The 19,286-nt window shown below is 48.7% G+C and overlaps 2 protein-coding genes across 2 annotated transcripts; one reads left to right on the top strand and one right to left on the bottom strand.

Annotated features, from left to right (window-relative positions):
• Positions 1–201: 201 nt before the first annotated feature.
• Positions 202–7,642, top strand: LOC142185383 (WD repeat domain phosphoinositide-interacting protein 4). The gene is made up of 11 exons (XM_075260801.1): positions 202–260; positions 343–411; positions 1,824–1,898; positions 3,348–3,452; positions 3,530–3,626; positions 4,396–4,490; positions 5,116–5,195; positions 5,270–5,478; positions 5,710–5,811; positions 5,896–6,041; positions 6,123–7,642. The coding sequence occupies exons 2-11, from the start codon at positions 363–365 to the stop codon at positions 6,230–6,232; spliced, it is 1,068 nt and encodes a 355-aa protein (XP_075116902.1). The 5' UTR covers positions 202–260; positions 343–362; the 3' UTR covers positions 6,233–7,642.
• LOC142185384 (EKC/KEOPS complex subunit LAGE3-like) lies at positions 7,615–11,573 on the bottom strand. Its single transcript, XM_075260802.1, has 3 exons — positions 11,437–11,573; positions 10,281–10,409; positions 7,615–7,923 (listed from the first exon to the last, which is right to left on the bottom strand). The coding sequence occupies exons 1-3, from the start codon at positions 11,460–11,462 to the stop codon at positions 7,803–7,805; spliced, it is 276 nt and encodes a 91-aa protein (XP_075116903.1). The 5' UTR covers positions 11,463–11,573; the 3' UTR covers positions 7,615–7,802.
• Positions 11,574–19,286: the final 7,713 nt, after the last annotated feature.

Genomic DNA, 19,286 nt, shown 5'->3' with positions numbered 1-19,286 from the left:
GTGCAGAACCAAGGTAAGCTGGGACTTGTGGTTCCGCGGTCTCCAGAGGACTAACAGCATTTATCTACGTGAGATTCGACACTCATTGCTTTTCCTGGGACAGTCCCGGTGTGATTAGTATATATGTTAGTATATATATGTTGCCCTCATCAAACATGGCCGTCTGGTAGTTGTTGCGTCACTTCCGCAGTGCGGTGACTTCGTAACATGTAAACACGGAAGTCCAGTGTGAAAAACAAAGCGGCTATCGCCACAGCCAGGTAGACTGAGGGGCACGGCGGCGCGATAGGAGGCATGGCGGTCGGCGCTGTCACGATATAACGACTCTCTCTCTCGTTACAGCCGGGGTATTCCTGTCAGCCATGGCCCAGCAGCGCGGTGTGAATGGTCTCCGGTTCAACCAAGACCAGAGTGAGTGCTAATGTGAACAGGTCGTGACTACAACACACAGCAGTGACGTCACCGAGCGGCTATGGTGGGCACCAGGGGGCGGGGCCAGAAGCAGCCCAAGATGGCGTCTATAGTTGACTTTATTGAGGGGTTGTTCAAGGAGCAGAGACACGTTATGGTGGAGATAGAAGAAATAAGTGACCCAGGGGTGGGCACTACTAATACTGATCTCCCATCTTCTACAAGCCGGTCACTATATGGACCACTATCTGTAGTGTATGGGCGGCTTTAGGCACCGCAAGGTCTCTTAGGTGATGATACCAGACATTCAGACTTTAATAGTTCTTATTTATCATTATGGAGGTTACCAAGGAGCCATTACTGATGAAATAAGCCGCATGTACAGGAAAACCCATCTAAGGCCGCCATGCAGAGGGTTTGTGGCGATCCCCTGTCACGTGACCACTGAACCTGTAGTGCTGTGTATATTCTGTACAATACTGTCTTGATAAGCCAACACTTGACCTACTTCTGTTTGATCACAGATGGGATATTCCCATCTCATGTAATGTTGGCATGTAGCTGGGAAATGCAATCCCTTTATGATTGTTTGGGGTCCGACCTCCTCCTATCCTGAGAATGAAGAGGCTGTAGGGCAGATTCCATTTTTGCTACTAACGCATAGCCTTTCCCTGCACAACGTCTTTCTGGTTATCCAGTATACACCAATGGATAGCCATGAGTATAGCAAGGAATACACTATTGGTGGGGGTCCTAAACTTGGGTCCCCTAGTAATATGCCATATCTTTAGAAGTTGAGAATACGTTTTTTTAAATCCACAAAGTACATTTACAGTGGGGCAGGGGTTCAGGGGTTGTCTGATCGTGAGTCATATGAGTGGCCGTCCAGTCCACCAGATCAGGGGCTGCCGTTATAGATCAGCTCACTATTTTGATTCATAGAGACTCTTCCCCCTCACAGACAATCACTTTAAAGCCCAGGAGTACATACTATACTTGGACAGTTATTAAATGGTTAAATAAACTCTGTGGAAGGACAGGAGACACGGGAACATGTGCCGATGAGACAATTGGCACCTATAGCAGAGACGTGGTACTCCTCTTCAAGTAATAGGAGCAGAGCTATAATTTCTTGGTGCCACCACTATACTATGAACAGGGCTGCATCTCCTATTCCCTGAATAGGAAAAACCAGATCAGATGATCAGTGCAGGTCTGGGTGTTGGACCCCCCACAGATCAGATATAATGACCTTGTATGCATTTGGCTGGTTATTAAGCTGGCTCTGTGACTTGACAGATCACTATTGGTTGTTAAGATGAAGCTTGCCATCACCAAGTAGCACAGGGTGGAAGCTTATCATGTAAGATGGAAGGAATGTTTTTGTAACAATTTTCCCCTCTACGGATCAGGCTGCTTCTGTTGTGCCATGGAGACCGGAGTGAGGATCTTTAACATTGAGCCTCTGATGGAAAAGGGACACCTGGGTAAGTAAAGTGGACTTTGAGTTCAGGAGTCTATGTGGTGTTCTTTCCTGAATGCTGGTCCTTGCTTTAGAATTATGGATGTGACATCTATAGTGATATCATATGACCACGTCAGCCAATCATGACATCGTTCTGTAGTCTGCGCCAAATTCATCCCTGATTCTGCCTTCCTTTTTAATCAATGAAAAGCAGAGATCAAAGCAGAACACGGAAAAAAAATAAGCTGCAGAGCTTACGGTGCGAAACCCACTATTAATCAAGCCCATCCATCTGAGCTGAATTGGCGAGTGAAAGACGCTCTGCTTTAGCTTTCTGTCATGGAAAGTTGTAGAGGTGGAATTTGGAGAGAAATTTGAAGTGGTATTCCACCTTAAAGGAGAAACCAGGATTGTAGGTGAACAGCAGCGCGGAGAAGACAAGTAAAGGTAGGAGAAGAATAGCCTTTCTTAAGGCTATTCCGATGTGGCACCTAGAACAAAATTGTGTGTGAGTGATAGGATCCCTTTAAATTCCACTTTCTTTGTGCCATGAGAACGGTCTCTAATAATTCAGGAACACTTCTGTGCGCCACAATTTAAATCTATGCCTGTCAGGAACTGATGTAGATTTCTGATATTTCTATTCCCCTCCCAGACAATTACTTTAAAACCCAAGAGTACATACTATACTTGGACAGTTATTAACTGGTTAAATAAACTGTGGAAGTTATGCCAGATATGGGTGCCCAGCCTACTTTGATCTCTGCCCACTGTCGCACATATCAGCGAGTGGGGTTGCAGAAGGAATACCATGGTGCCTAAGAAAAGGCATCAATCAAATATCTCAGGAAACCCCTTTAATAAAGGAGTTGTCTACGGATAAAACCAAATCTTGTCCCAACAAGACAATCCAAACAAGAAGAGACTGCAGCACTCGCAGCCCCTTTAAAAGTTGACCATTTGGGGTGACAAGAGTTGGACCCCCTCCGATGTAATATTGGTGGCCTAGCTAAAGGATTCTAAAAGGTCCTCATTAAACAGCAGGACCTTTCACCACCACATCCATTACTAAGCATCTGTTAATAGGAGCTGCTTCACTAATTCTTGTGCATTTGGAATTTTTGCTCTAGTTTCCACCATTCCCAAGAGCAGTGTCAGTCAGGACCAGGTGGAGGCAGCCAGAGTCAGAGCTCGGAATCGCACCCCTTGCATTCTCCTGCCTGACGCCGCCCTCCTGACATATCAGGCCTATATAGCATATCAAGCACTAAAACTAATGGCGCTTGTTTCTCAGGATGGTGGGGTCTAGAGAAAAAAAATCTAACTGTGTTGGAATTGATACAAAATCGCCTATCAAATTATTGAAAGAGCTGCACTGTGGTGGAAGTGGTGGAAAGTCCTCTTTAACTTTATTTGAACCAGCTAAAGTCGGCAGTAACTGGCAGTTGTTGTTTTTATTTCCTCTGTCCAGATGTGGAGCAGGTTGGCAGTGTCGGACAGGTCGAAATGCTGCACAGATGTAATCTGCTGGCACTGGTTGGCGGTGGGAGTAATCCTAAATTCTCCGATATCTCAGGTAACCACCTCTTACTCTGTTAACACCTCATGGTACTGTTTTAGGATAAGTCCTTACGTCTCTCTATTTTTTTATAGTACTGATCTGGGATGACTCCCGGGATGGGAAAGATAGGCTGGTGCTGGAGTTCACATTCACTAAGCCTGTGCTGAGCGTACGACTACGAGCTGACAAGTGAGTATATACTTTCTTCTAGGCATTGTATTAGTAGTCCTTGTAATTTAGGCCATGACGAGATTGACCTCTGCATGGGCTGTAGTAGTGAAGTGCTCTGTGCTTATGGCAGTATATGGGCGCTACATTACATACTGTTCCCTATGTAGTCTAGAATAAAAATATCATGTGATGTGATAGGCTATCAGGATATTTGCCTCCCTGCAGCTCTTCTCTGCCACTGCAGTAGCAGGACAACATGTTCACCAGGTATGACACCTTAGTAGGTTCCTGTGGTATAAAAATAGAGTATATATGACCCCAGTCTCTATTAGCCAGAGCGTTAGATATATTGGGTGGGGTCGTGTCCTGATAGAATGTTGGGAGACCCAGTCAGTGTATAGGGGTCAACCAAAGTGTACAATCCCTTTAAATAAATCAGCTGACTACCATGGGTCCATTTGTCTGCAACAACTAGTGGGCTGTTTTGACTCTTATAAAGGGCGAGTTTGTGAGCAGTGGACCCTCCTCTATGACGTCCATATACCATATTAGTTTGTGGATGTAAGACATTAAGCATATGTGTCATGGCAGTACAGATCACTGATATGAGTCAGGGCATACATAGAGCAGGGTGCAGAGCTAATAATATGTAGGGCATCAGTAATTCCTGTCACTGGCCTTTCGGCTTATACAGTTCTGCTGTCAGTCCCTTGTCCAACACAACCAGAATATCTTCATCTATGAGAAGGCTTGGCTATGAACTAACAATATGCATTCAATTTTCCAGGATTGTCATTGTATTGAAAAACCGGATTTACGTTTACTCCTTCCCAGATAACCCCACTAAACTCTTTGAGTTTGATACACGAGACAACCCTAAAGGTAATGGCTTTCAATCGGTATAAACTATTCACAGTTTCACACAGCTGTAGTGTTTGTATTACAGCTGCTAGACCAGCAATATCTAGACACAGGAGAATATGTTATTATAACTGATAATATTAAGTTTTCAAAGTGTGAACAGAGCCCTAGTGTCCGCTCCTCTAGGGATGGATGTAACTCATATGACTTCATGGTGTGATGTCTTGAAAGAGAAGCTTCTCTTGGTGATATTATTACTAAGATTTCTTACTCAGGACTTATGCCTCACACAGCCTTTTTCTGTCTGGAGAATATGGTCCACATATCGCTGTATTCCCCAGACTGGACACTGTCCTGAGAACTAGACTCATATTATCATTTTCATCTCTGATGATCTGTGTTACTGCCTCACCAGGGCACTACTGTCTCGTACTAGAATCATGATGAGATCGTAGTCCTGTGGTGAGGCTTTGACCAACAGCATTATATAACTGATACTTTGAGTTTGGGTCAGCAATCGAGAGCAGGAGTGATATATGGACTGTATTTTCCCTATGGAACATGGCCATTAAGGACACTTATCCGCCTAGTATCAGATCATTTACTGCTACTTTCTGTTCATCTCTGGTGGTTTTTATCTCTCTAGGCCTGTGTGATCTCTGCCCCAGTATGGAGAAACAGTTGTTAATATTTCCAGGCCACAAATGTGGCAGCTTACAGCTGGTGGTAAGTCTGTATCCAGCGATAGGGATTTTTCAGTAGCATTATATTCCACATCTAAGCACTTCCTCTGCTTTCAGGATCTGTGTAATGCTAAGCCTGGAAGCTCATCTGCCCCATTCACGATAAATGCCCATCAAAGTGAACTGGGCTGCCTGGCAGTCAACCAGCAGGGTACCCTGGTGGCTTCGGCCTCGCGTAAAGGCACCTTAATACGGCTCTTTGACACACAGACGCGGGAACAGTTAGTAGAGCTCCGGCGTGGTACAGACCCAGCTACTCTCTACTGGTAAGTGTGGTACATCCTACTCAGGGTGGTATTGCTGTAGGTTAGAGGCAGTAGTGAGATATATTACAATTTTCCTCCGTTGTGATATTTCTTGGATCCATAGAGTTGTGTTAAACTGATATCCGTTTAGAATATTCTGAAATGTTTATTACCAGTAATATCCTATGAGTAAGCAATGATAGAAATCCAGCTATGCCGTCCTATTAACATTGATGTTTCCTCGCTCCCCAGTATCAATTTCAGCCATGACAGCTCCTTTCTGTGTAGCTCCAGTGATAAAGGAACAGTGCACATCTTCGCTCTGAAAGACACAAAGCTGAACCGTCGTTCTGCGTATGTATCAACTAGACCTTCGGCGAATACAGTCCCTAAAAGTTTACTGTATATTTACTAGTGTTATTTCTCATCATGTTTCAGGCTGGCACGGGTTGGTAAAGTTGGTCCTATGATTGGTCAGTACGTGGATTCACAGTGGAGTTTAGCCAGCTTCACTGTGCCTGCAGAATCCGCCTGTATCTGTGCCTTTGGCAAAAACACTTCTAAGAACGTGAATTCTGTCATAGGTGAGTCTGACTTCACTTCACCTCTACATGTCAGCCTCATCCACAGGACAGGCGAGATGTAACATTGTGTTTCTTCCTCAGCTGTTTGTGTGGATGGAACATTTCACAAATATGTCTTCACACCTGAAGGGAACTGCAACCGCGAGGCCTTTGATGTATATTTGGACATCTGTGATGATGACATTTTTTAAGCTGCTTGTGATGTGACTGCGACCCCTGTCCTGAAGACAGAGACAGAGTAACCCCTGTACTATATGGTCTACGGGAGATGACTGCTGCTTTTATACAGTATTATTGTACATAAATTGTAAGTGACTGTATGTATTCATCCTAAATATTCCTGGTAGTAAAATGTAAGTACAACCCAGAGAGTGAATCTCATTAGCATCATTGATAAGTCTTCAGACATTACGCTGGAAAGCCATGCATTTCCAATCCTGGACAATGCCTTTAAAGGTGGGTATTCCAGTAAAGACAAGTTACCCTCATCCAAAGGATAGGCGGTAACTTGCTGACTAGTGATGGGTCCAACAGATCACAATAACTGGGCTGTTTTGCATTCTAGTTTTAATGGAGTTTCATTCATTTCAGAGACCACTGGACATAGCCAGAACACAGTGCTCTACTGATGCTTCTACTCCAACTGCAGTGCAAAACACCCCAGTTCTCCTATCAGTGGGGGTCGGACCCCATCATTAGCAAGTTCCACCCAGCCCTTGGTTAGGGAGTCATTTCTTGTTGCTGAAATACCCTTTAGAGATTGAATCCTTACTACACATGACCAGACACTAGATCTCTTCATTTTGTAGTTTTCACCACATTATAATGGGTCTCTCCCACATATACCAGTGATGCCTTCTTTTGCAGGGTTTCTTACAGTGTCCTGAATGCCTGTTTAGCAGACAGTTATCTATCCAAATTTCCATTCCTGTTTGGTTAAAAGGTTCTCAAAAAAGAACCCAGTCTTACCAGACTACAGCTTATTTTCCCTGAGAAATCCAACATCTGCCATTGCCAGAGAGTCAGGAGGCCTTCCATACATATCAGATGGTTGGGTAAATGGTGCCAACCCCAGGTTACATGACTGTTACCAGAATCAGGCCCCTGAATCCCAACCATCTCCTCTCCCGTGTTCACTCTTAGTTACCTCTGTTATAGGGGCTGGCAGAGTATAGTAAAGTACAAGTTACTAGAAGTGAACATGGAAGAGGAGGGAGGAGGTGGTGCATCTCTGAGCCAGGTGCTATGGGTGGAAATAACGTGGAATGCCCAGGTTCGTTGCCCAAAAGCCCTGGAGTAAGTAAATGTTCCAGGGCTTCCTGGAGAATCCCTTTTAATCTTATGTGTATGTTCAAAGTGGCCAGCCGTGTGACAACATGGTGACCATCACTGCTTAGATTTCATTCTAATGTTCCCTTTGCTAGAATAAAAGGAATACGTTCCAGGTTAATCTGATACACTTTATTATACCTAGTGCACAGTCAGAGGGGACCGTGTCACAATCCAACCCTGTACCAATTAGTTTTGTCGGGTGTTCTTTTTTTTGTTTTCTACATGTAGTGTATCATTGACAAAATAAACAAACAGTCTCATCTACTGGGTCCAGTCTATCGCCTATAAGACATTTATTTTATATAAAACCAACCACAAGGAAAATCCATGTTTGGGAGTTTAGATGCAGTAATATAATGCAGCATGAATGGTCCAGTCCAGTTTGCAGGTGTTAACTATCCAACAACAGCAGGTAATTTCTGCAGAGGATCAGGTGGTATCCGGCAGTGCAGGTCCAAATCTATCCATTGTCTTCACCACGAGAGAGAGGTGTTCTAAGAATGAGCTGACGGACACGCGGAGGATACGAGCTTCCTCTGCCTGCCAATGACTACGGAAATAAAATAAGAGTCAGAAGTCAGGAAGAGACTGGGTACATTAGACATTTAGAGAACTACTGCTCAAGTGCTGACTTATAGCTATACCCCCACAGCATTGCCTATGTCCTTGTGGCTGTGTCTAGTACTCAGTCTGTACTGGCACAGTCATCTGGGACTAATATCACTTCCTTCGTGGCCATACAGCTCCAGTCTGTGAAATGGAAAGAGGCAATGTCATGGGTACAGATTATTAGTTACGTGGGTTAATGGGGTCCCTGCTCACCATGTGAAAATATACATGAAAAAATAAACTGCTGCAGAGTTCTCCTTTTATATGGGTTTTACCAACAGGAAAATTTTGATGACTTATTCTTAAGATCAATTTACAAGACCTGGGAAGCCCACAGATCAATTGTTTGAAGACGTTGAGAAGAATCCAAGACTGTAAAAAGGAAAACTAGACAAGAAACAAAAAGGGGTAGGAAGGGATCATAGACCATGGATAGTACAGTATGTGTCCCATGGATCCCAGATGGACTGATTTTGCAGCTTTTTTTTTTTTTTTTTTAAGGGGCTCTATTATTGGGAAAACTCATTTTTAACTAAGCACATATGCTATAGATAGGCTATTCCACACCTAGATAGTAAGAACAAAATTCCAGCATTCACGGACAAGAAGATAATATAAAATCTTTCTCTTTATTTCTTCATATAAAACAATTCATTTCATAGTCCTAGAGGTGCTGTATCGGCAGATCCAGCATATCGTTATGGATGATAGCTACGCGTTTCAGGACATAGTCCCTTCCTCATGGCATGAGGAATGGACTATGTCCTGAAACGCATAGCTATCATCCATAACGATATGCTGGATCTGCCGATACAGCACCTCTAGGACTATGAAATGAATTGTTTTATATGAAGAAATAAAGAGAAAGATTTTATATTATCTTCTTGTCCGTGAATGCTGGAATTTTGTTCTTACTATCTAAGTCTACACTGACCGAGGGAGTCCATCGGTATCCGTGCATCTCGGCTAGAGGTATTTGGAAATTATTCACAAGCTGTTGGGTGAGCTGGAGTTATTTTTCTATATTTTTGTATTCCACACCTACCTTTTGTATGTTAATCCCCTCAGTCATTTTTGAATGAGCCCATCTGCTGTGTGTGAGAGAGAGCAGGTGGGCTGATGCTCTCACACACATGGCAGAGAATGTGCTCATTGAGACTTCCGGTGCACGCTGGAGGCTCATTATCTTATGAATAAAAACAGGTTCATTCAAAAATGACTGAGGGGATTAACATACAAAAGCTAGGTGTGGAATAGCCTATCTAAAGGCTATGCAAAGTATGTGCTTACTTAAAAAATGAGTTTTCCCAATGATAGAGCACCTTTAAAGGGGCTCTATCACTAGGAAAAGTCATTTTTAACTAATCACATCCGTGCATAGCCTTTAGAAAGTCTATTCCACACCTACCTATAGTATGTAAATTGCCTCAGTGGTTTCTGAATAAGTCCGTTTTTATTCATATGCTAATTAGACTGGTGCAAGATAGATCGTGCACACCTGTCCTATTGTTTTCTATGGGAGACTTCTGATGATGACGACTCAGCTTCCTGTTTGCTTCACACACATAGAAGATAATAGGAGAGAGGAGGCTGCTGGGAACTTCCTGAGCTGGCTGGAGGCTCATTAGCATATGAATAAAAACGGACTTATTCAGACACCACTGACGTTAGGTTCACACCTGAGTTCAGCTGTCCGTTCTGTGGTTTCCGTCTTCTGCATGCCAGAAGACGGAAACCACAGACTGGGTCCGGCCGTGAGCGTTTTATGCTCTCCGCCGCGAAACCGGTTTTTTTTTTTAAACTGGACACAGAGTACTGCATGTCCGACTCTGTGTCCGGATTATAAAACCCGGTTTCGCGGCAGAGAGCATAAAACGCTCACGGCCGGACAGCTTTCTCACCCATTCAAATGAATGGGTAAGAAAGACTCCTGCAGGTTTCTGTCTCCTGCTCTGTTTTATGCAGGAAATGGAAACCTGAAGTACGGACACCTGGGCGCAGATGTGAACTAGCCCTGAGGCAATCTACATACAAAAGGTAGGTGTGGAATAGACTTTCTAAAGCCTATGCAAGCATGTGTTTAGATAAGAGTTTTCCCAATGATAGAGCCCCTTTAAGCCAAAGCCAGCAGTGGATTTTGCAGAAGGGAGAAGTAGGAGTATTTTCTATATATTTCTCATTCCTTTCAAAGCCACTTTTGACTTTGGCACAAAAAAATGCAACATTTGTAACAAAAACACAGCTTTTTCTGCAACATGTGGCTTCAACTACTGACTACTGAGAAGGGGTAAGACTTACACATGGAGGACATGGTCTGTGATGGTCAGTGTCTTGCTTACACCTCCTTTTCTTGGTTCGGCATCTGGGCTCAAAGTGTCATGGGCAATCTGGGCTTCCCTGGAGGAGGGGAAGGGCACATTAAGCTGGCTATATCGTGGTTATGGAAGACAAACAGGACGCCAGACACAGTGAATGAACTGGAATGGCTCGGGTTCCTGGGGGGGGGGAAAGCTCCATAATCCCAGACTACTCCTTTACAGAGAACATTCTGAGCTAGCATTATATATCAATATGTGAACGGTGAGCGCTAAACACCTGGGACCCTCACTGATCAGCTGTGTGAAGAAGCTCAAAACTGCTGCAACCTCAGTCCCTAAACTAGGTCATCAATATGTCCAGCCCCCCAAAAAACTCCTTTAACCAGATGCTAACCGCCCATTGACTAAATACTGTACATCCGAAAAGGTTGCCATCTATATCTGCAAGGATGTACTTGTAGGTTCTGCAGACAACAGCAGCTGCTAGAACAGCTGATCTGCGTGGGGGTCTGAGTGTCAGACCCTGGCAGATCACATACTGATGACCTATCCTGTGCAAGGGGCATCAGTATGGAAAACCAATTTGGGGCTGGAATGCCCTTTCACATGGAGTAGTAGTTTATCTGCTTGGTCCCCATTGCTGATGGTGGACATTTCAGCATTTGGACAATCATATTTTGGATGCTCCTGCAAGACCTGAACCCAACCAGAACATCATGGTGGTCTTGGGTTGGTTCACCTAAATCAGTGGGTCTGAAATGTGCTTAGTGCATGGCTGTCTGGCAGTGGCCCTAGCATGTGCAGCAACCAATCCCTCTACAATGAGTGAGACCTCGAGTGAACGGGGAATGTGTGGCAGATTCCAACCAAGATAGCGACCAATCATATTGCAGCTCTCAGTTTCACAGCGTCTTTGGGAAAATGAAAGCAGCCATTTGATAGGTTACATAGGACAGTGGCGCATACCATTGTCTTGCCGGGTGTACACTGACGAGACTCACTGCAACAAATCAAGAGTCTCACACAGTAAAACAACTATCATAACCAAACTCTAGTCCGCCCCCGCTGTCTGATATCACCCCGAAGATTATTTTACAGTCAAACGCCCCCAGCCTAGTCACCATGTGGAAGGATACAATTGAAGTGGAGCCCCCGCCGTCATAGCGCACTCACAATAGAGAGCAAGCGAAGAGTACAGACAGGCATGCCGCGTCTATTACGTGGAGGACTTATCGTTGGTATCACGCCGTACTTGGCTGCTTGACAATAAACAGATATCTGGCGCCCTCTGCTGGTAGCTAGTAAAAGTGCACGTGAAAAGATGATTGTATGGAGATTGGTTGCCGGCCTGTCCCTGCCCCAGACCACTGTCCCTGCCCCAGACCACTGCCCCTGCTTTAGCTCACTTTTTTGTTTTTAGTTTAGGGGCTGTTCACATTATGATTCTGTGTACAAGTTTCAATGCGAAAAATAAAAGAGAATCATCAATCAAGTGTTTGAAAATTTATTGGGCGAAAATTAACTTAAAAGCGGAAGATTTACCTGTTTTCTACTATTTGCATTACAGTCAGTTAGACACCTATGGTGCGCTTCACAAACCAAAGTGGCCACGTGATCTTTTAGCAGCACCATGTCCCTTTTTTGTGACATGAATATGGAATATTCTGACAACTCTATTTTTTTTGCGATGGGACAGGCACGTAATGAAAACCCAAGTGGATGCCCACTCTTCTGTAACGCCTATTTTGTAGAGTTGCTTTAAAGGGGTTGTTCAACTCCAAATTGATGTGATCTGTGGGGATCTGACACCTGATCCCCACACAGATCAACTATTGCATCAGACTCAGAGTGCCTGAAGCTGCTAGTGAATGGGGAGCGCGTGCAATACTGATCCTATTCAAATAATAGAAGTGGCGCAGCAACCCTTTCCACTGCATAGTGGTGGTCCTAGGGAATGTGAGTGGTGCTGCGTGAGCTCCCCATACACTGCATAGTGGTGGTCCCAGGGAATATGAGAGGCGCTGCGTGAGCTCCCCATACACTGCATACTGGTGGTCCTAGGGAATATGAGTGGTGCTGTGTCGGGTCCCCCGTACACTGCATAGTGGTGGTCCCGGGGAATATGAGAGGAGCTGTGTGAGGTCCCCGTACACTGCATAGTGGTGGTCCCGGGGAATATGAGTGGTGCTGCGTGAGCTCCCCGTACACTACACAGTGGTGGTCCTGGGGAATATGAGAGGCGCTGCGTGAGCTCCCCGTACACTACACAGTGGTGGTCCTGGGGAATATGAGAGGCGCTGCGTGAGCTCCCCGTACACTGCATAGTGGTGGTCCCGGGGAATTTGAGCGGCACTGTGTGAGCTCCTCGTACACTGCATAGTGGTGGTCCCGGGGAATATGAGAGGCGCTGCGTGAGCTCCCAGTACACTGCATACTGGTGGTCCTAGGGAATATGAGTGGTGCTGTGTGAGGTCCCCCGTACACTGCATAGTGGTGGTCCCGGGGAATATGAGAGGAGCTGTGTGGGGTCCCCGTATACTGCATAGTGGTGGTCCCGGGGAATATGAGAGGTGCTGCGTGAGCTCCCCGTACACTGCATAGTTGTGGGCCTGGGGAATATGAGCGGCACTGCGTGAGCTCCCCGTACACTGCATAGTGGTGGTCCTAGGGAATATGAGTGGTGCTGCGTGAGGTCCCCCGTACACTGTATAGTGGTGGTCCCGGGGAATATGAGAGGAGCTGTGAGGTTCCCCGTACACTGTATAGTGGTGGTCCCGGGGAATATGAGAGGAGCTGCGTGAGCTCCCCATACACTGTATAGTGGTGGGCCTGGGGAATATGAGAGGCGCTGTGTGAGGTCCCCCGTACACTGTATAGTGGTGGTCCCGGGGAATATGAAGGGCGCTACGCGAGTTCCCCATACACTGAATAGTGGTGGTCCCGGGGAATATGAAGGGCGCTACGCGAGTTCCCCATACACTGAATAGTGGTGGTCCCGGGGAATATGAAGGGCGCTACGCGAGTTCCCCATACACTGAATAGTGGTGGTCCCGGGGAATATGAGAGGTGCTGCGTGAGGTCCCCCGTACACTGTATAGTGGTGGTCCCGGGGAATATGAGAGGAGCTGCGTGAGCTCCCCATACACTGTATAGTGGTGGGCCTGGGGAATATGAGAGGCGCTGTGTGAGGTCCCCCGTACACTGTATAGTGGTGGTCCCGGGGAATATGAAGGGCGCTACGCGAATTCCCCGTACACTGAATAGTGGTGGTCCCGGGGAATATGAAGGGCGCTACGCGAGTTCCCCATACACTGAATAGTGGTGGTCCCGGGGAATATGAAGGGCGCTATGCGAGTTCCCCATACACTGAATAGTGGTGGTCCCGGGGAATATGAGAGGTGCTGTGAGGTCCCAGTACACTGTATAGTGGTGGTCCCGGGGAATATGAGAGATGCTGCGTGAGGTCCCCCGTACACTGTATAGTGGTGGTCCCGGGGAATATGAGAGGAGCTGTGGGGTTCCCCGTACACTGTATAGTGGTGGTCCCGGGGAATATGAGAGGAACTGTGAGGTTCCCTGTACACTGTATAGTGGTGGTCCCGGGGAATATGAGAGGAGCTGTGTGAGGTCCCCCGTACACTGTATAGTGGTGGTCCCGGGGAATATGAGAGGCGCTGTGAGGTCCCCGTACACTGTATAGTGGTGGTCCCGGGGAATATGAGAGGAGCTGTGTGAGGTCCCCGTACACTGTATAGTGGTGGTCCCGGGGAATATGAGAGGAGCTGTGAGGTTCCCCGTACACTGTATAGTGGTGGTCTCGGGGAATATGAGAGGAGCTGTGTGAGGTCCCCGTACACTGTATAGTGGTGGTCCCGGGGAATATGAGAGGAGCTGTGAGGTTCCCCGTACACTGTATAGTGGTGGTCCCGGGGAATATGAGAGGAGCTGTGTGAGGTCCCCCGTACACTGTATAGTGGTGGTCCCGGGGAATATGAGAGGCGCTGTGAGGTCCCCGTACACTGTATAGTGGTGGTCCCGGGGAATATGAGAGGAGCTGTGTGAGGTCCCCATACACTGTATAGTGGTGGTCCCGGGGAATATGAGAGGAGCTGTGTGAGGTCCCCGTACACTGTATAGTGGTGGTCCCGGGGAATATGAGAGGAGCTGTGTGAGGTCCCTGTACACTGTATAGTGGTGGTCCCGGGGAATATGAGAGGAGCTGTGTGAGCTCCCCGTACACTGCATAGTGGTGGTCCCGGGGAATATGAGAGGCACTGCGTGAGCTCCCAGTACACTGCATACTGGTGGTCCTAGGGAATATGAGTGGTGCTGTGTGAGGTCCCCCGTACACTGCATAGTGGTGGTCCCAGGGAATATGAGAGGAGCTGTGTGAGGTCCCCGGATACTGCATAGTGGTGGTCCCGGGGAATATGAGAGGTGCTGCGTGAGCTCCCCGTACACTGCATAGTTGTGGGCCTGGGGAATATGAGCGGCACTGCGTGAGCTCCCCGTACACTGCATAGTGGTGGTCCTAGGGAATATGAGTGGTGCTGCGTGAGGTCCCCCGTACACTGTATAGTGGTGGTCCCGGGGAATATGAGAGGAGCTGTGAGGTTCCCCGTACACTGTATAGTGGTGGTCCCGGGGAATATGAGAGGAGCTGTGTGAGCTCCCCATACACTGTATAGTGGTGGGCCTGGGGAATATGAGAGGCGCTGTGTGAGGTCCCCCGTACACTGTATAGTGGTGGTCCTGGGGAATATGAAGGGCGCTACGCGAATTCCCCGTACACTGAATAGTGGTGGTCCCAGGGAATATGAAGGGCGCTACGCGAGTTCCCCATACACTGAATAGTGGTGGTCCCGGGGGAATATGAAGGGCGCTACGCGAGTTCCCCATACACTGAATAGTGGTGGTCCCGGGGAATATGAGAGGTGCTGCGTGAGGTCCCCCGTACACTGTATAGTGGTGGTCCCGGGGAATATGAGAGGAGCTGCGTGAGCTCCCCATACACTGTATAGTGGTGGGCCTGGGGAATATGAGAGGCGCTGTGTGAGGTCCCCCGTACACTGTATAGTGGTGGTCCCGGGGAATATGAAGGGCGCTACGCGAATTCCCCGTACACTGAATAGTGGTGGTCCCGGGGAATATGAAGGGCGCTACACGAGTTCCCCATACACTGAATAGTGGTGGTCCCGGGGAATATGAAGGGCGCTATGCGAGTTCCCCATACACTGAATAGTGGTGGTCCCGGGGAATATGAGAGGAGCTGTGTGAGGTCCCCCGTACACTGTATAGTGGTGGTCCCGGGGAATATGAGAGGCGCTGTGAGGTCCCCGTACACTGTATAGTGGTGGTCCCGGGGAATATGAGAGGAGCTGTGTGAGGTCCCCCGTACACTATATAGTGGTGGTCCCGGGGAATATGAGAGGCGCTGTGAGGTCCCCGTACACTGTATAGTGGTGGTCCCGGGGAATATGAGAGGAGCTGTGTGAGGTCCCCCGTACACTGTATAGTGGTGGTCCCGGGGAATATGAGAGGCGCTGTGAGGTCCCCGTACACTGTATAGTGGTGGTCCCGGGGAATATGAGAGGAGCTGTGTGAGGTCCCCGTACACTGTATAGTGGTGGTCCCGGGGAATATGAGAGGAGCTGTGTGAGGTCCCCGTACACTGTATAGTGGTGGTCCCGGGGAATATGAGAGGAGCTGTGTGAGGTCCCCGTACACTGTATAGTGGTGGTCCCGGGGAATATGAGAGGAGCTGTGTGAGGTCCCCGTACACTGTATAGTGGTGGTCCCGGGGAATATGAGAGGAGCTGTGTGAGGTCCCCGTACACTGTATAGTGGTGGTCCCGGGGAATATGAGAGGAGCTGTGTGAGGTCCCCGTACACTGTATAGTGGTGGTCCCGGGGAATATGAGAGGAGCTGTGTGAGGTCCCCGTACACTGTATAGTGGTGGTCCCGGGGAATATGAGAGGCGCTGTGAGGTCCCCGTACACTGTATAGTGGTGGTCCCGGGGAATATGAGAGGAGCTGTGTGAGGTCCCCGTACACTGTATAGTGGTGGTCCCGGGGAATATGAGAGGAGCTGTGTGAGGTCCCCGTACACTATATAGTGGTGGTCCCGGGGAATATGAGAGGAGCTGTGTGAGGTCCCCGTACACTGTATAGTGGTGGTCCCGGGGAATATGAGAGGAGCTGTGTGAGGTCCCCGTACACTGTATAGTGGTGGTCCCGGGGAATATGAGAGGAGCTGTGTGAGGTCCCCGTACACTGTATAGTGGTGGTCCCGGGGAATATGAGAGGAGCTGTGTGAGGTCCCCGTACACTGTATAGTGGTGGTCCCGGGGAATATGAGAGGAGCTGTGTGAGGTCCCCGTACACTGTATAGTGGTGGTCCCGGGGAATATGAGAGGAGCTGTGTGAGGTCCCCGTACACTGTATAGTGGTGGTCCCGGGGAATATGAGAGGAGCTGTGTGAGGTCCCCGTACACTGTATAGTGGTGGTCCCGGGGAATATGAGAGGAGCTGTGTGAGGTCCCCGTACACTGTATAGTGGTGGTCCCGGGGAATATGAGAGGAGCTGTGTGAGGTCCCCGTACACTGTATAGTGGTGGTCCCGGGGAATATGAGAGGAGCTGTGTGAGGTCCCCGTACACTGTATAGTGGTGGTCCCGGGGAATATGAGAGGAGCTGTGTGAGGTCCCCGTACACTGTATAGTGGTGGTCCCGGGGAATATGAGAGGAGCTGTGTGAGGTCCCCGTACACTGTATAGTGGTGGTCCCGGGGAATATGAGAGGAGCTGTGTGAGGTCCCCGTACACTGTATAGTGGTGGTCCCGGGGAATATGAGAGGAGCTGTGTGAGGTCCCCGTACACTGTATAGTGGTGGTCCCGGGGAATATGAGAGGCGCTGTGAGGTCCCCGTACACTGTATAGTGGTGGTCCCGGGGAATATGAGAGGAGCTGTGTGAGGTCCCCGTACACTGTATAGTGGTGGTCCCGGGGAATATGAGAGGAGCTGTGTGAGGTCCCCGTACACTGTATAGTGGTGGTCCCGGGGAATATGAGAGGAGCTGTGTGAGGTCCCCGTACACTGTATAGTGGTGGTCCCGGGGAATATGAGAGGAGCTGTGTGAGGTCCCCGTACACTGTATAGTGGTGGTCCCGGGGAATATGAGAGGAGCTGTGTGAGGTCCCCGTACACTGTATAGTGGTGGTCCCGGGGAATATGAGAGGAGCTGTGTGAGGTCCCCGTACACTGTATAGTGGTGGTCCCGGGGAATATGAGAGGAGCTGTGTGAGGTCCCCGTACACTGTATAGTGGTGGTCCCGGGGAATATGAGAGGAGCTGTGAAGTCCCCGTACACTGTATAGTGGTGGTCCCGGGGAATATGAGAGGAGCTGTGTGAGGTCCCCGTACACTGTATAGTGGTGGTCCCGGGGAATATGAGAGGAGCTGTGTGAGGTCCCCGTACACTGTATAGTGGTGGTCCCGGGGAATATGAGAGGAGCTGTGTGAGGTCCCCGTACACTGTATAGTGGTGGTCCCGGGGAATATGAGAGGAGCTGTGTGAGGTCCCCGTACACTGTATAGTGGTGGTCCCGGGGAATATGAGAGGAGCTGTGTGAGGTCCCCGTACACTGTATAGTGGTGGTCCCGGGGAATATGAGAGGCGCTGTGAGGTCCCCGTACACTGTATAGTGGTGGTCCCGGGGAATATGAGAGGAGCTGTGTGAGGTCCCCGTACACTGTATAGTGGTGGTCCCGGGGAATATGAGAGGAGCTGTGTGAGGTCCCCGTACACTGTATAGTGGTGGTCCCGGGGAATATGAGAGGAGCTGTGTGAGGTCCCCGTACACTGTATAGTGGTGGTCCCGGGGAATATGAGAGGAGCTGTGTGAGGTCCCCGTACACTGTATAGTGGTGGTCCCGGGGAATATGAGAGGAGCTGTGTGAGGTCCCCGTACACTGTATAGTGGTGGTCCCGGGGAATATGAGAGGAGCTGTGTGAGGTCCCCGTACACTGTATAGTGGTGGTCCCGGGGAATATGAGAGGAGCTGTGTGAGGTCCCCGTACACTGTATAGTGGTGGTCCCGGGGAATATGAGAGGAGCTGTGTGAGGTCCCCATACACTGTATAGTGGTGGTCCCGGAGAATATGAGAGGAGCTGTGTGAGGTCCCCGTACACTGTATAGTGGTGGTCCCGGGGAATATGAGAGGAGCTGTGTGAGGTCCCCGTACACTGTATAGTGGTGGTCCCGGGGAATATGAGAGGAGCTGTGTGAGGTCCCCGGACACTGTATAGTGGTGGTCCCGGGAATATGAGAGGAGCTGTGTGAGGTCCCCGTACACTGTATAGTGGTGGTCCCGGGGAATATGAGAGGAGCTGTGTGAGGTCCCCGTACACTGTATAGTGGTGTCCCGGGGAATATGAGAGGAGCTGTGTGAGGTCCCCGTACACTGTATAGTGGTGGTCCGGGGAATATGAGAGGAGCTGTGTGAGGTCCCCGTACACTGTATAGTGGTGGTCCCGGGGAATATGAGAGGAGCTGTGTGAGGTCCCCGTACACTGTATAGTGGTGGTCCCGGGGAATATGAGAGGAGCTGTGTGAGGTCCCCGTACACTGTATAGTGGTGGTCCCGGGGAATATGAGAGGAGCTGTGTGAGGTCCCCGTACACTGTATAGTGGTGGTCCCGGGGAATATGAGAGGAGCTGTGTGAGGTCCCCGTACACTGTATAGTGGTGGTCCCGGGGAATATGAGAGGAGCTGTGTGAGGTCCCCGTACACTGTATAGTGGTGGTCCCGGGGAATATGAGAGGCGCTGTGAGGTCCCCGTACACTGTATAGTGGTGGTCCCGGGGAATATGAGAGGAGCTGTGTGAGGTCCCCGTACACTGTATAGTGGTGGTCCCGGGGAATATGAGAGGAGCTGTGTGAGGTCCCCGTACACTATATAGTGGTGGTCCCGGGGAATATG

The sequence above is a fragment of the Leptodactylus fuscus genome, chromosome 11 (assembly GCF_031893055.1).
Source record: "Leptodactylus fuscus isolate aLepFus1 chromosome 11, aLepFus1.hap2, whole genome shotgun sequence".
Lineage (NCBI taxonomy): Eukaryota > Metazoa > Chordata > Amphibia > Anura > Leptodactylidae > Leptodactylus > Leptodactylus fuscus.
Note: the sequence above shows the minus strand (reverse complement) of the source record. Positions and strands in the feature narration are given on the sequence as shown.